This window comes from Xiphophorus couchianus, chromosome 1 (genome assembly GCF_001444195.1).
Source record: "Xiphophorus couchianus chromosome 1, X_couchianus-1.0, whole genome shotgun sequence".
In the NCBI taxonomy this organism is placed as follows: Eukaryota; Metazoa; Chordata; class Actinopteri; order Cyprinodontiformes; family Poeciliidae; genus Xiphophorus; species Xiphophorus couchianus.
The window spans coordinates 22,150,008-22,163,942 of NC_040228.1; the positions used below are offsets into that span (position 1 = coordinate 22,150,008).

The 13,935-nt window shown below is 36.1% G+C and overlaps 2 protein-coding genes across 3 annotated transcripts; one reads left to right on the forward strand and one right to left on the reverse strand.

Moving 5' to 3' along the window:
• Positions 1-1,486: 1,486 nt before the first annotated feature.
• On the reverse strand, positions 1,487-2,792 carry spmip11 (sperm microtubule inner protein 11). Its single transcript, XM_028010217.1, has 4 exons — positions 2,604-2,792; positions 1,984-2,157; positions 1,772-1,895; positions 1,487-1,687 (listed from the first exon to the last, which is right to left on the reverse strand). Exons 1-4 carry the CDS (start codon positions 2,692-2,694, stop codon positions 1,639-1,641), a joined length of 438 nt encoding a protein of 145 aa, XP_027866018.1. The 5' UTR covers positions 2,695-2,792; the 3' UTR covers positions 1,487-1,638.
• A 1,256-nt stretch (positions 2,793-4,048) lies between these two features.
• On the forward strand, positions 4,049-13,238 carry LOC114140242 (polypeptide N-acetylgalactosaminyltransferase 6-like). Of its 2 annotated transcripts, none has more exons than XM_028010096.1 (11): positions 4,049-4,169; positions 4,852-5,058; positions 5,171-5,343; positions 6,482-6,631; positions 6,787-7,021; positions 8,039-8,156; positions 8,686-8,886; positions 8,983-9,114; positions 9,253-9,354; positions 11,194-11,343; positions 11,517-13,238. In XM_028010096.1, the coding sequence occupies exons 2-11, from the start codon at positions 4,940-4,942 to the stop codon at positions 11,637-11,639; spliced, it is 1,503 nt and encodes a 500-aa protein (XP_027865897.1). In that variant the 5' UTR covers positions 4,049-4,169; positions 4,852-4,939; the 3' UTR covers positions 11,640-13,238. The 2 variants fall into 2 exon arrangements, with proteins under 2 accessions (XP_027865897.1, XP_027865828.1); XM_028010027.1 differs by having other exon boundaries at positions 4,058-4,169; positions 4,608-5,058.
• The last annotated feature ends 697 nt before the right edge of the window (positions 13,239-13,935 follow it).

Genomic DNA, 13,935 nt, shown 5'->3' on the forward strand with positions numbered 1-13,935 from the left:
TTTTTACTACCATATTGATTGATGTACATAAAATATGTCAAACCAATTATTTTTATTTTTACAACTAAACACTACAAAATAAGTTAGCACTATAATTAAGAAAGTGTTATCCAATTGCTATTAAACACCAAGTAAATTCACCAATTGAAAATAAATCTAAACTCAATTATTAAATATTAAAAATCTGTCTATTAAAATAAAACAGTGCTTTCCTTAAGTTTACTTCATCATAGAAGATTTGATTAAGCTGCATCATTTATGTTAGCTCTGGAGTGCTTTGAGAAACATTATGAGGAATCAAGTGTAGCTGCAATGATTCAAACTCTTCTGGCTTCCCTTATTATGTTTATAATTTTTATTTTAAAGTGGGTTTTTTTTAAAACAGTTCAATGCAGGCACTCTGACTGTTACAATATTTAATATAACTCCCATTTTCCATTTATGCAGATTTTGTATGGAAGCCCTTTTCCACCACTCTGTTAAAAAAAAATAATTGTCTCATTATTTGGAGATAAATATACTATCTCATTGTTTTGAGACAGTATCTTATTATAATGATAATTTATTTATTTTTGTTTATTTTTTAACAGAGTGGCCGAAACGGGCTTCCATAGTTTTGCACAAAACCACAAACAAATTTTCTTGTAATTAACCCGACTTTCCTCTAGGGGTCACTAGTGTCACTGAAGCCTAAAGATGATCGGAGTGAAAACATCAAGAATATATGTAAAAAAAAACAAAACACTGATCTGATCATGTGTTGGTTCCTGACCCCATCCAGAGATGGACTCCACTAAACTCCCTAAGACCAAGAATCACACTTCCTGGTTTGGCACACGGCTCTGATTGCCGATTGGACCGAGATCTAAAGGTAACAAACATCAGGAAATACTGTTTCCATCTTGAAAGGAAGGTCTACAAATCTTTTAGCAGTATAAGCTGTAAGATTGGATCACAAAATCCAGAAGTAGTTTTGTTCCCTATTTGAAACAATGCTGCCGATTCTCTGCTGTTCCTTTCTTGGATCACATTCAGTAGGAATGAAGATGCTTCAACCTCCATCTAGCATTTCTGAATTTTCAATTAATAAATACATTATTAATCCCATAGCAAAAAAAAAAATTGTAATTGCTCATGTTATCTGAATTTCAGTGAATACAACTCTTTACAGCTCAAAAAACAACTTATTAGAATAATGTCAGCATGTACATTTTGTATTTACTAGAGATTTAACAGAGTACTATAGCACTGTTATAGCACATTTCATAGTGCACAATTAAAATAGTGTACAATATCCATTAATTAGAGCAATTATTTGTTAAATATATGTATTTAAGGCCACATTTTGTACTTTTGATTTGTGATTGTGTGTTGCTGAGAGTCTTGGCCAAATCTCTCTTAAAAAAAGAAATTTTTAATCTCAACGAGACAAACCCGGTTACACGCATACATACAAACACTTATATATAAAAAGAAACAAACGATAGGAACAACAAAGCAATTAAATTTTATTCAATAAAATAAGATTGAAGAGTCAAAAAGTTGCAGGCTTTTTTTTTTTTTGACTTTCAAAACAACAGTGATATGTGGGAGGGAGTGTGCATGCTTCTGCTTCATGAAGCCAAAACATGAGGGAGGTCAGAACAAGCTGAAGTCTCGGTGTATCAAGGTCATTGTACCAACGAACCTGGGAAAACAACAGTTGGATTATACAGACAGAGGCCTAGATTGGTGGAAAAGTCTATTTATGTGTTATGGTAATGATACTCGCCTTGTCATCTCGCTGATTTTTTGAGGAAACCTTTGGCATTGGGTCCATGGTTCAGTGCTCATGTGTCTCATCCATCCATACTTCTGGTTTTCTGTCAGAGGTATTACATACAGCTGGTTGGGAACTGGAGGACAGAAGAGGCTTTTAGTTTTTGTTGCAAACTTCTAAAGGAACCCATAACAAGTGTTTTTTTTTAAAGTCTGCTAGCTTACGCCTGGGTGGTTGAGCCTTTTTCACCATTTCTGCGTATCGCTGATGACTCCCTCGATGATCATCAACGCTGTAGCAATGAGGCTGTAGTAGTACTTTGGTCACTTCTGGGTTTATGAGGGTTCCTTGTTCTTTAACCAATGGCTGAAATTCTCTTCTGACTGTAAAACAGTCATCTAAAAACAGAAATGTTTCAACGGATTACAGTGTAATTATTACAGTGACTTAGCTCTTAAACTTTTTTTCCCCTAAAAATCATTGAAATGTGTTTTTACTTACTACAAGGACAATTTGCTGAACTCAGATTTTTATGTTCTACTCATCAGTATAAAGACATTTTATTATTTAATCAGTAAAGTACTTTTATGTTTATTTATTCTATTTCTGTTCTTTGTTTTATTTTAACTCATGTCTTTCAATGCATGCCTGTCTAATTCTTGAATAAAGTTATATGGCGCTGGAGTTTGACACTAGTTTTAACTTTTAAATAAATGACTGCACGTTTATTTAAACTTAATTACAAAACGTTTTAACTGAATGCTTAGGTCTGTTTTGACTGAGGTTGCAGCCATGATAAATCTAGAGTTCAGCACAGCTAAGGCTTAGCCTAGCTTCTTCTTACCCTGAGACGGAGGCACTCCCCGGGGATTTATGAGCATGTTATCACCGATTGGGTTTTGATAACCCAGCTGGGTCAAGCCGAAGAAAGTCATATGTGTTACGGATCCTTTATCCAGTCGATGTCCTGTTCACTACACCTAGCTTTCAAAAATAACCATAACTTTGTTTACGTGTTACCTTGGCAACAAACCCCGCCCTCATTACGCAACGAATCTATCTATCTATCTATCTATCTATCTATCTATCTATCTATCTATCTTACAAAAGACTCACTTAAAATACTCATACATTGAATATTGTTTTCTTTGCTTTTTAATTATCTCTGGCTTAATTAACTGCATGACAAACATACAAGAGGATTTTTTATTTTTATTTTTTTGCTTTTGTAATGAAGTCGTGTTGCTTGCTAATCTTCTTAGCCCAAAAGTCAATTCTTTCTTCTCTATTGTTAACAGGTAGATTAAGGAAAGTGCTGCACATCAATAGATTCCTGATCATGCAGTAAATACATCCTAAAACCCCATTAAAGTTATACAGATTTTTGAGAGAGCCACCATGAAATAAAACATAAAGTTTCTTCCAAATGTCATGTTTACTAGCCTTTACGTCCGAACTTTAAACCTGTTATGATTATTATTATTATTTGCAACATTACATTGACAGTTTAAGTCTGTCTAAGATTGCCAGAGTCAAGAACTTACTCCAGTTCTGTCACTAGGTGGGAGAACTGGTGCACCCTGACTGGACAAGTCATCACTCTCTCTTATTAGCAACACAGATACCCACATGATACAAAAACACAACACATAACAGACAGCCATGCATGAACACAATCAAATCTGCAGAGTGGCTCAATTGTGTTTCTCTTTCGACTGTTGGAGAAAGCGTCAGAGATGAACCCAGAAAGGAGATGGAAACTCCAGATCTTCTTGTTATGAAGACTTACAATTAAGACAGAAATTCAGTAAAAACTACCTCTTAAACAGAAATATATAGAACCTATGTTGTTCCCTTTTGTTTGAATTAAACATAGCTTTTTATGTGAAGAACATATTTTTCCAATTTATGATAATGGTTAGTAATTTTCGGTTGAGCTCCTTACTGGAGCACTGGAGTCACTATGACTTATGAATTAAACTTTGTAAGTTTGAATAAATAATCATGACTTGACTATTTAACAATGGATTGGTTTGTATTGTTTTTTTTTCATTTTCTTCTGCCATTTACCTTAGACAAACATTTACTAGTCTGAGAAATCCTGCAGAAGGTGCTCTTACTCTCCTTCCTCTCATAACCAGATAAATGTGATCTTACAAGAAATGCAATTTAAAAGTAAAATGGAAGTTAAAAATAACTCAGCCGAAGTGAAACCAGGAATAAAGAACAGATTTCCTGGCTGTCTGTCCACAGCTGCATGACTGACTCAGATGTTTTTAACCGGTTTGAGCGGTTGCAAACACTCCTTGATCCACACTGACCCGACTGAGCACCTGTGCACTTCATTGTTAGAGTCTCTGTAAGACGTGGGAGGCAAACAGGACAACACAGAGATAAATTACAGCAAAAAGTAAGTACTTTTCTTATTTAATAAAGACAGTGTTGTTAGTTAGTCAAAAACACAGGTTTTCTAAAGTTATTTTTCAAACATTATGGTCTTTGTAAATCATTGAAGGATCTTCTAACATCGATGCTTGATCAGGACCTTCCTAGTGTTTTTTTATCTTGTCAAATTAGTTACCTCATATTTAAGTCACTACTTCATTCATTTCCTGATAAGTTTTCTGTCATTGTTAAAATGATTGGGGCTTGTATTACAGTTTAAATAAGACAGCAATAACTTTTTGAATAGTCAAATATATGCAAATAAAGAATTTGTTTTTTCCAAGCATGACGTAAAGGGGATTTTTTAGACTGCAGCTGTTGATCAGGTGAAATAACTATTTACATTTTTATATACTTTTTTGTTGTCTATAATGTTGCGTTTTGTTTATTTTTCTCTTCTCAGGTCCCCATCTCTCTCTGAATATCATGCATTTTTATTTGCTTCGACATAAACGCTCAGTGAAGATAGCATTTTTCAGTTTTTTGTGTTTTTCTTTCATTATATACTTCTACATCAACTACACAACGACACAGCATTCCCCTCACCTTCCCAAGGGAAGTGTGGGGAAACTCAGTGGATCCGTCCCTGACCAGACCACCATGTTTACAAATTCCTCTGTCCTCAAATGTCCTCCTGGATTTTACAGCAAGCAGGAGCTCAGGCCTCACTTTCGGAGGCCTTACCAAGATCACTGGGAACCAGGAGTAGACGGCAAGCCATTCGTGTGGCGCTCTATGACTGCTGAGGAACAGAAAGAGGAATCAAGTGGTTTCAAGAAAAACCAGTTCAACCAGTTTGCCAGCGATCGCATCTCTCTGCACCGGGATCTAGGAAAAGACACACGGCATCCAGAGTGAGTTTATCTCAGGAGAACATCGTTTATTGGTGACATCACCCTTCAGGCAAGAGATAAATCTATGCGTTGTTAAAAAGCTGCCTCTTAACTTCCAGTCTGGCTCTGACAGCTGCTTGAAGCAGAAGTTTTTGAGATGTCCCGGCCTTCCAACCACCAGCGTGATCATAGTGTTTCACAACGAGGCCTGGTCTACTCTGCTCAGGACCGTCCACAGTGTCCTGCACACAGCTCCTGCTGCTCTGCTCACAGAGATCTTACTGGTGGACGACGCCAGCACAGATGGTGAGTGAGATCACTGGTAATTAATGATATATCTTAATGCTTTCACATACTGTACACAGTGCCTTGCAGAAAGTATTCACAACGCCTCAACTTTCCCTTTTCATGAGGGAAACAAAAACCTATGTGTATTTATTTGGGATTTTATGAGAAATACCATCCCAAGAAAGCAGATAACTATTAAATCTAAGGTAAATGATACGTACTTTAGGTTTTTTTTTATTTTCTCTTTTTATGGTTACCTTCAAGAAAAGTGTTAACTGCCCCCAGAAGTCACAGAGTAGAGTTCACTTGTGTTTGATTCAACCTCAGGTTAAATCCGTTTGATCCGTGAAGGTTTCAGAAATGAATAAATAAAAGTAATGAAGACCAAGAGGCACAGCAGACAAGTCAGGGATAAAACTGTGGAGCTTTTCCTAAACATTTTTCATCGATCATCTATAAATGGAAAGAACACAACTGCAAACCTACCAAGATCTAACCAACCACCTAAACTGAAAGGAGATCATTGATCCGAGAGTCTATTGATACTCTGGAGGAGCTGCAGAGCTCATCTTAAACAACATCAGGAAAATTATGTCATGCACTCCAAACTGCTGGTCTTTATGGAAGATTTGCTATAAGCCTGAAAATGTTTCCAATGAGTCATTTTGCAACACATGTGGAATAAGGTAATTTGGTCAGGTGGGAACAAAAGTGAATTTCTTGGCCTAGATGCAAAATGTACCGAAATATGGGGCTGGCAGCATTATGCTGTGGAGATGCATTTTTTCCTTAACTGGAAGGGAGCTGGTCAGAGTTAATGGAAAGATGTGAGGAGCTAAAAACAGAACAATGCCAAATGGAAAAAGCTTTATGGTGAGCAGAGATTCACTCTCCAGCAGGAAAGGAAGTGATTTGCAGCAAGAGTTGAAAAAATATGGGTTGTGTTAAAGCGTTTTTATGTTTGAAAATGTCCTAAAAATCTGAATAAATATTTAAGTGTTTAAAACATATTTCTTCTGCATTCAGAGTGCAAATATGCAGTAAATCACAACCCTTCTAACTTCAATATAACTCCAATGTGAAGACATGCAAAATGTCAGATTTCATTACTAATATTTGCCCTCCCTCAGCTCTAATTTTGTATTTATGTCGTCAGATCTCTTAAAGACTCCACTGGATGAATATGTGCAGAGGCTGCGAATAGTGCGTGTCCTGCGTCAGAAGGAGAGAAAAGGCCTGATCACAGCCAGGTTGATGGGAGCTCAGGCTGCACAGGGGGAGGTCCTTACCTTCCTAGATTCCCACTGTGAGTTTGTAGTTTTGTTGTTTTTTACATGCAGAGGACAAATATTTGGCTTGGCGATGTGTTTTGTTATTACAATAGTATTTCTGTGCAGCAGTATTTCATATAATAGTTTCCAGCTTGTGAAAATATGTTTCAGTTTTCTTTTTATTTTATAGGTGAATGTTTCCCTGGCTGGCTGGAGCCTCTTCTGGCTCGAATAGCTGAAGAGCCCAGAGCCGTGGTGAGCCCAAGAATCACGTCTATCGATAGTCACAGCCTGAGATTTCACAAACCAGTGCCTGAACCGCAAAACTACAGCCGAGGAAATTTTGATTGGAGACTCAAGTTTGGATGGGAACGTGTTCCAGACGAGGAGAAGAAGCACAGAAAGAATGAGACATACCCTATCAGGTAAATACAAATAGATACAAAAAAGACAGTATAAGTTTCCTCAAGTTGTAACCTTTTAATACAAAGAACAATAAATATACATCACAACTACCCGTTAAATTATTTTTCTCTGATTTTACTGAAATAATTGATCAAATTACATTTGTCTTTCTTGATAAAGAGGTTGGAGCTAATTTTTGATGTGAAGTAATTTAGATTTTTGATCTGTTGGGTTTGCTTAGAAACTTTGAATAATTAATTGAATGTATGTGAGATTAAATTAAAATTACTTTTTGTAGTGCCTTAAGACGACATTTGTAGTGGATTTGCACAATATAAACAAAGGCTACGTTCACACTGCAGCCTGAAGTGAACCAATTCTGATTTTTTTTGTCAAATAGCATTTATTTGCCGTGGCCGTTATGGTTCACACTTCCAAATATGCGACCTGTATGTGATCTCCAGTGTGAGCTGCAAACCCGCATGCGCAGTAGAGGGCGCAATAACATCACACATAGAGAGAAGAAGAAGAAGAAGAAGAAGTGTTTGCGGAAGTAAACATGTATCCTAACGGTGGAGCATATCTTACGATTTTTAAAGTTGCTGCCCGACCGGAGCAGCTCTTTAACAACTTAATCCTCACTATTGTCCGCCATGGTTGTTTTTCCCTCTTGCGCCTATCAGGTGCGCAGAATAGTCGGATGAAGGCGACCTGGCCTTTAGGACACATTTGAATCGGATACCCAAGTGGTCTAGGTCTCATTCGGAAAAAATCCGACCAGTTTTGTTCAGACTGCCATGAAAGGTCAGATACAGGTCATATTACGTCAAAAAAAAAAAAAAAAAAAAATCGGAATTGGGTCACTTGGCAGTCTGAACGCTGCCGAATTGAATTTAATTGAATTGAATTATTTTCTAAGTGAAAGAGAACTCTGCTAATACCATGAATTTACTCAAGAGATTAAGTTTGTTTTTGAATCTTACATAAATATACTTTGACATTGCTGCTGTAAGTAACATTGCCGTCATATTTTGCAGAACGCCTACCTTCGCTGGTGGCCTGTTCTCTATTTTGAAATCCTACTTTGAGCAAATTGGATCCTATGATGACCAGATGGAGTTCTGGGGAGGGGAGAATCTAGAAATGTCTTTCAGGGTAAGAAATGTACATGAAATGCAGTGCAAGCTTAAATCGTACCATTTAAGCTTGTTAGCATTGTTCTATATTCTACAGATTAGCACAAGTATTGCAGACTGGTTAAGTGGAAGGACTCTCCTGCTGGCTCTGATAGAACCACAGAGAGGAGGCAGAGGAGCTCTTTTTTTTCACAGATTATCTGACTCGTATTATACTGTCAAGACATAATGACGGTTTTAACAAATATGTAAAAAACATAATGTATTATAAAAGTTATACTGCAGCTTTTATGGGGAAATAATTTTTAAAACAATATATCTCTTTTCCTTGCACTTGAAGTTCATGCTAACTTCCTTTCCTCATTAATTAATTCAAAAATACTTTTTACCTCATTAATTCAAAATTCTTCAAAATGACATATTAACAAATAACATTAAGATTTATGATGTGAAAGAGTTCAAGCATTATGAATACTTTTGCAAGGCACCACATGCCTTGAAATTTTTTTAGTTGAAGTGTTCTCTTGCCATGTTTTTCTATGTTGCAGGTTTGGCAGTGTGGAGGCCTCTTAGAGATCGTTCCTTGTTCTGTTGTCGGCCACATTTTCCGCAAGAAGAGCCCTCACAGGTTTCCAAATGGTAGCATAACCATCCTCCGCAACCTGGTGCGTCTGGCTGAGGTCTGGATGGATGACTACAAGTGGGTCTTCTATCGCGCAAACAGAAAGGCTGCCTCAATTTTTCGAACAGTAAGAATAAATAATATCTTGAAATTCAGCATTTTATTATTGCTTTGCCATTATTCACATAACCTTGTTGTTTATATGTTTTCATTTACTTCCCAGGACTCATACGGCGATGTTTCTGACCGCCGTAAACTCAGAGAAAAACTTAACTGCAAGGACTTTTCTTGGTACCTGAACAATATTTACCCAGAGGCATATGTCCCTGAAATCAGGCCCATCATCTATGGACAGGTACCTAGTTTGTCTTCCAACTGTTTGTGTTTTACAAAAATATTTGACTGCATTGTTAAGATGTTGTCAAGTAAGGTATTCAGAGATTCAGATTCACAAACCTCACAGTTCATCATTTTGTTGTTCATTATAATGAAGTTAAACAACACCGGTTGCGACTGCCGGCTGGATGTGGGAAGAGTCAAAAAGCGCTGGGAGGAGGGCCAAATCTTCAAATGTAACAACCGAGGTGAAGCGCAGGTATTGCACCTTTGGTCAAATCAGCCTTTCTAAGGCAAGATCCCACATTATAATTATGTATCTATTTTAAGAAAGTATATTTTGAGCACCTTGGAGTTTGATTTTGAATTTAGAATAGAATAGAAGTACTTTATTCATCCCAGCAGGGAAATTACTTCGCAGTTACAGCATAGAGACAAGACACAATAACAACTACCACTGAGTAGTAGTTGTAGATAAAATAAAAAATAAAATATAAAATGCTATAAATTGTAAAAATGTGAAATGCTGTTAATATAAAAAGCAACTTAAGAGCAGTCCTTGCAAAGATTAAAAAAAAAAAATGCAGATATGTACAGTACAGACCAAAAGCTTGGACACAATTTTGTGGAACCATTGTTTTTGTGAGTAGCTACAGTAAATGCAATTTCAAATCGAAAACTATGAATCAAACTTTTGTGAAAAGCATTGCCAAACAATAATAAAATAGTGCTCATGTACTTCTCATATACTTTTCATAATATAATTAGACAGACATTTTTATTACTCTCTGTTGGTTTATTATTGATAGTGGACAGCTCCTGAGAATGATAGAAAAGTTACTGGGGCATGATTAAAGTTCAAATAGTAATCTAATACAAACTAATCAGCCCTGTTATTGTATGATATTAGGATGTTTGTCCTGCAAAACTGATTTCCTACTTTATCAACCATCAAGCTAGTTTAAATTCAACATGCAACCACCTCCTTCTTCCATTTGGCATCAGTGTTTTAAACATGGCTAGTTCTTATGCAGATATTTAAAATGCCATAAATAAACCAATCTTTCATTGCAGTAGAAAAATTCAAAATGACATTTCATAAGGCTGGAACGTATGTTAACATCGTTCAATATCCCTCTTTAGGTATCTAAAGAGGGATATTGAACGATGTCTCAAATAATCCAGCGTCCTCTCTTATATTCTTCCCTTCAGCTATAAGTTTTCTCCAGGATTTAGGTCTGGCCTCTGGTACTGAGACTGAGTACCAGAGGAAGGCTGATTCACTATCTAAGTAACCATGTCTGTGCTGATTTGGTCTTCAGATCATTGTTTTGTTGAAAGATCCAATAACAACCCATTTGTATTTTACTGACAGAGGACATTGGGTTCTTTGTTGAAGGTATTTGGTATTTCAAAGAGTTCATGGTGACAGTCACTCCAAGAAAAGGCCTATCAAACCGAATCAGCCCCAAAACATCTAAAGCACTCCATATGATTTATCAATGCACGTGAGGTGCTTTGCCATATATCATGCCTTGATTGATCAAAACACGTGGTTGCTATTAAAGCTTTAGCAGCATTTAGCAAACTTCACATATTTGCATTTGTGATAGTGGGTCAGAAAATGCCTGGAGACATCATCCAGTTATAATTATGAAGACTTGGTGACCCTGAGCTACCAGTTTGGCTGAAGTTCTCTAACAGTTTTTGTAGATTATTTACCTCCTAACATCCTCCTGACTAAAAATGATTTCTCACATAGGTCCTTATTCCTTCTTGACTGTCATGTTTCAGTTGTTTTAAACTTTTTAATTATCGACCTGACTATTGACATGGGTTTAATTTAGACCAGACATCTGCAACCTGCGACTTCAGAGTCATATGCAATGCTCTGGCTCCTCCACAATGACTCTTAATTGCACAAACCAAAATTTTATGACTAATAATTTATATATAAAGACTATGGGAAACGTTTAGATTTTTTCCACAGTTGTTTTTGTTTGGATCTATAAATAACCTCATAAAGCAGTTTAAAAATATTAATAATAATGAAAGTGATCACTTTCTTCATCTGACCGTTATGTGTTTTCATTTCTAGTATTTTGAGTATACCTCCAAGAGAGAGATTCGACTCAGTGCTGCCAATCAGTTGTGCTTACATGCCGACTCTGAAATGGCTTTGGTTTTTCTTGAGCTGTGTGAATTGAAGGGAAAAGCAGCACAAGAGCAAATATGGATCTTCACAAAGGTGAATTAATATACAGTATTTCCACATCATCTATACCTTTTGCTGTTGCAGCACTGGCTTTGTTGCAAAGGGAAGAAGAAAGATTTCAATTTCCTCATTCTTGCTGCTCAGTTGTGCACTTCTTCAATATTCAAAATGACATTCTACGTTTTTACTGTTTTTTTGTTTTTCAGAAAAACCAAATGAAGAACCCTTTATCAGGCAAGTGTTTGTCAGTCGCCGGTGGCAACGTGATTTTGTCTAAATGCAGATCCACCTCAGAGAATCAGAGCTGGGTCTTCATCCGAGCGAAGTAAGCGGCTTCGAGCATGTGGCCTGCCTCTGCTACCAGTGTTTCCTGAATAAGGTTTAAACATAAACAAATAAGGAAAGTGGTTCCACTGAATCAAATATTTGTACTGTGAACAAAGAGCTATTAATACTTATCTATTTCACACAAACCCAGAGGCTGTTATCTAAACATAATTTATTTTTTTCTCTTCTTTTCCTCCTTGTGGCTCAGATTATTGAGATTATTGTAGACACAAATCAGTGCTGGTGTTCAGTCAATTCAGCCTACATGTCAATGTCAATGTACAATTTATATTCTGCCTAGAGGCCCCCTACTGGATTGGAGTTCCTGATTAGTTTATTTTGTATTTGACTGACTTTGTTAATCATATTAGTTATGTTTGAATTATTATGCCCTGTCTTTGTGAAGCACTTTGTGATTTTCATCTTTAAAGGATTGCATATCATTTAAATTAACACTTTAACCATCTTAGTAAGCATTGCTACTTAATACCTACAGTAGCTTCAAACTGGACTTTAGAGAGTATTTTTCACCACATGATGGAACTTTATTTTTCCTAAATAAAGTTGAATGAGGAATATCTTAAAGCCACATTGAATAAAATGAAGTCTTACACTTTAACTTATTTGAGTTGTACATAGTGTGCACTAACAAGATGTGCTAAAATTTATTCTTTTATTGTTGCTCACTTAATTGGTTAAAAATATTTATAGGGAGGGCGAGTGGTAGTGGGAGTAATATTTGTTTTACTTTTAAGCATATTTTGTGTGGAATAGTGAGCATTTGAAAGTATGAACTCAATATGAATGGGTATGCATGAAGTTTAATAATATTATTTAAAGTCAAGTTATATATATAATTTATGTAAGTCATTGTAGCTACTTTTTGACCAACACAATAAAGTCATACATTTGTACTTGGCATTGGTTAATTTATTTAAAATGTGTGTATGTATGTTTGGGTACTTTTATTACATCTCTTTAATTGGGGTGACATTAATGTGGGTTCAGTTTGAAATCAAATTGTGTATTTTCCAAATTCTTTGTCAAAAATTCAACAGGAACAGCCTGTAAAGTCAGGGTAAGTTGGAGGTTCTGTGGTGCATTCAACGTGTCTTGGAAACCAAACCAGCCAAAGTGTTAACAGGTTGTTTATACCTGAAACTTTTATTATATTCAATAAACTTAGGAGTCAAATTAAAAACTAAATCAAGGCATTGCTGGCAACCTCCAACTTTCACAGTTGACATATTTACTTCACAAGGTGCTCTTACTATTTTAATGACTAGGAATTCAGAAAATCTGACCTCCAATTACAAAGATAACACACCTCTGAATGGCCCATTGTTCAGTTTCCAACAAGGCTGTTATGTATAAAAACATGGGAAATGTTGCAGGTATAAACTGTTTATTATCTGGGCTTTTTTTTATTAAACTAGTGTGGACACAAAGTTTGTGGGTTTTTTAGTTTGTTTTTTTTTGTGTGGGGGGGTTGCCGTGTTTTAAAACAAAAAGGGGAGAAAGTACAGTATCAATTAAATCCCACTTGTTTTTTCAACATTCACAATTTTATATTGTCATACTGAATAAACTGTTTTAATCAATATTTGTGAACTTGTGCTACATTTATGTAAATACAGGTCTGTTTTAAAAAGGCAAAAAGTACCTTGTACACATATTATTTTTAGAATTGTCTCCATACCTTAAAAGAGACCCCAAAACAATGTTGCAACAGAGCTGGACCTATCAAGGTGATGCAACAAAGTTGCTGAAACACACCGAAAACAAAGAAGAAACATTGAAGCATGTGCTCTATTATAATCATATTGTTTATTTATTTTTTACTTTAGGCACAGGTGTCAAACTCCAGTCCTCAAGGGCTGGTGTCCTGCAGTTTTTAGATGTGCCACAGGTACAAAACACTGAAATGAAATGGCTTAATTACATCCTCCTTGTGTAGATCAGTTCTCCAGAGCCTTAATGACCTAATTATTCTGTTCAGGTGTGGTGCAGCAGAGGCACATCTAAAAGTTGCAGGACAGCGGCCCTTGAGGACTGGAGTATGACACCCCTGATTTAGGCATTAAAATACCAGAACTCACACATATTTCAGAATTATTTTCTGCCAGATTAAACAATTTTGCACTTGAAATATATTATGATTAGTTTTAAATATATGTAGATTATTTTATATGAGTAACTGATTAAAATAACATGTTCTAAGTTTGCTCTTTTACACTATAGTTTTCAGGAAAGCGTTTGTTTGGGGGCGGAGTCTCTTTATCTTTCGCCCCGCCCACA

What these genes read in the sequence shown, in the direction of transcription:
- spmip11 (XM_028010217.1), bottom strand. Translation starts at nt 2,694, where the DNA reads ATGACTTTCTTCGGCTTGACCCAGCTGGGTTATCAAAACCCAATCGGT. An exon ending in AAAGGCTCAACCACCCAGGC is followed by an intron (nt 1,896 to 1,983) that starts GTAAGCTAGCAG and finishes TCTGTCCTCCAG; the next exon opens with TTCCCAACCAGCTGTATGTA. An exon ending in AAAATCAGCGAGATGACAAG is followed by an intron (nt 1,688 to 1,771) that starts GCGAGTATCATT and finishes TTGTTTTCCCAG; the next exon opens with GTTCGTTGGTACAATGACCT.
- LOC114140242 (XM_028010027.1), top strand. Translation starts at nt 4,631, where the DNA reads ATGCATTTTTATTTGCTTCGACATAAACGCTCAGTGAAGATAGCATTT. An exon ending in AATGAGACATACCCTATCAG is followed by an intron (nt 7,022 to 8,038) that starts GTAAATACAAAT and finishes CATATTTTGCAG; the next exon opens with AACGCCTACCTTCGCTGGTG. An exon ending in GGCCCATCATCTATGGACAG is followed by an intron (nt 9,115 to 9,252) that starts GTACCTAGTTTG and finishes ATTATAATGAAG; the next exon opens with TTAAACAACACCGGTTGCGA.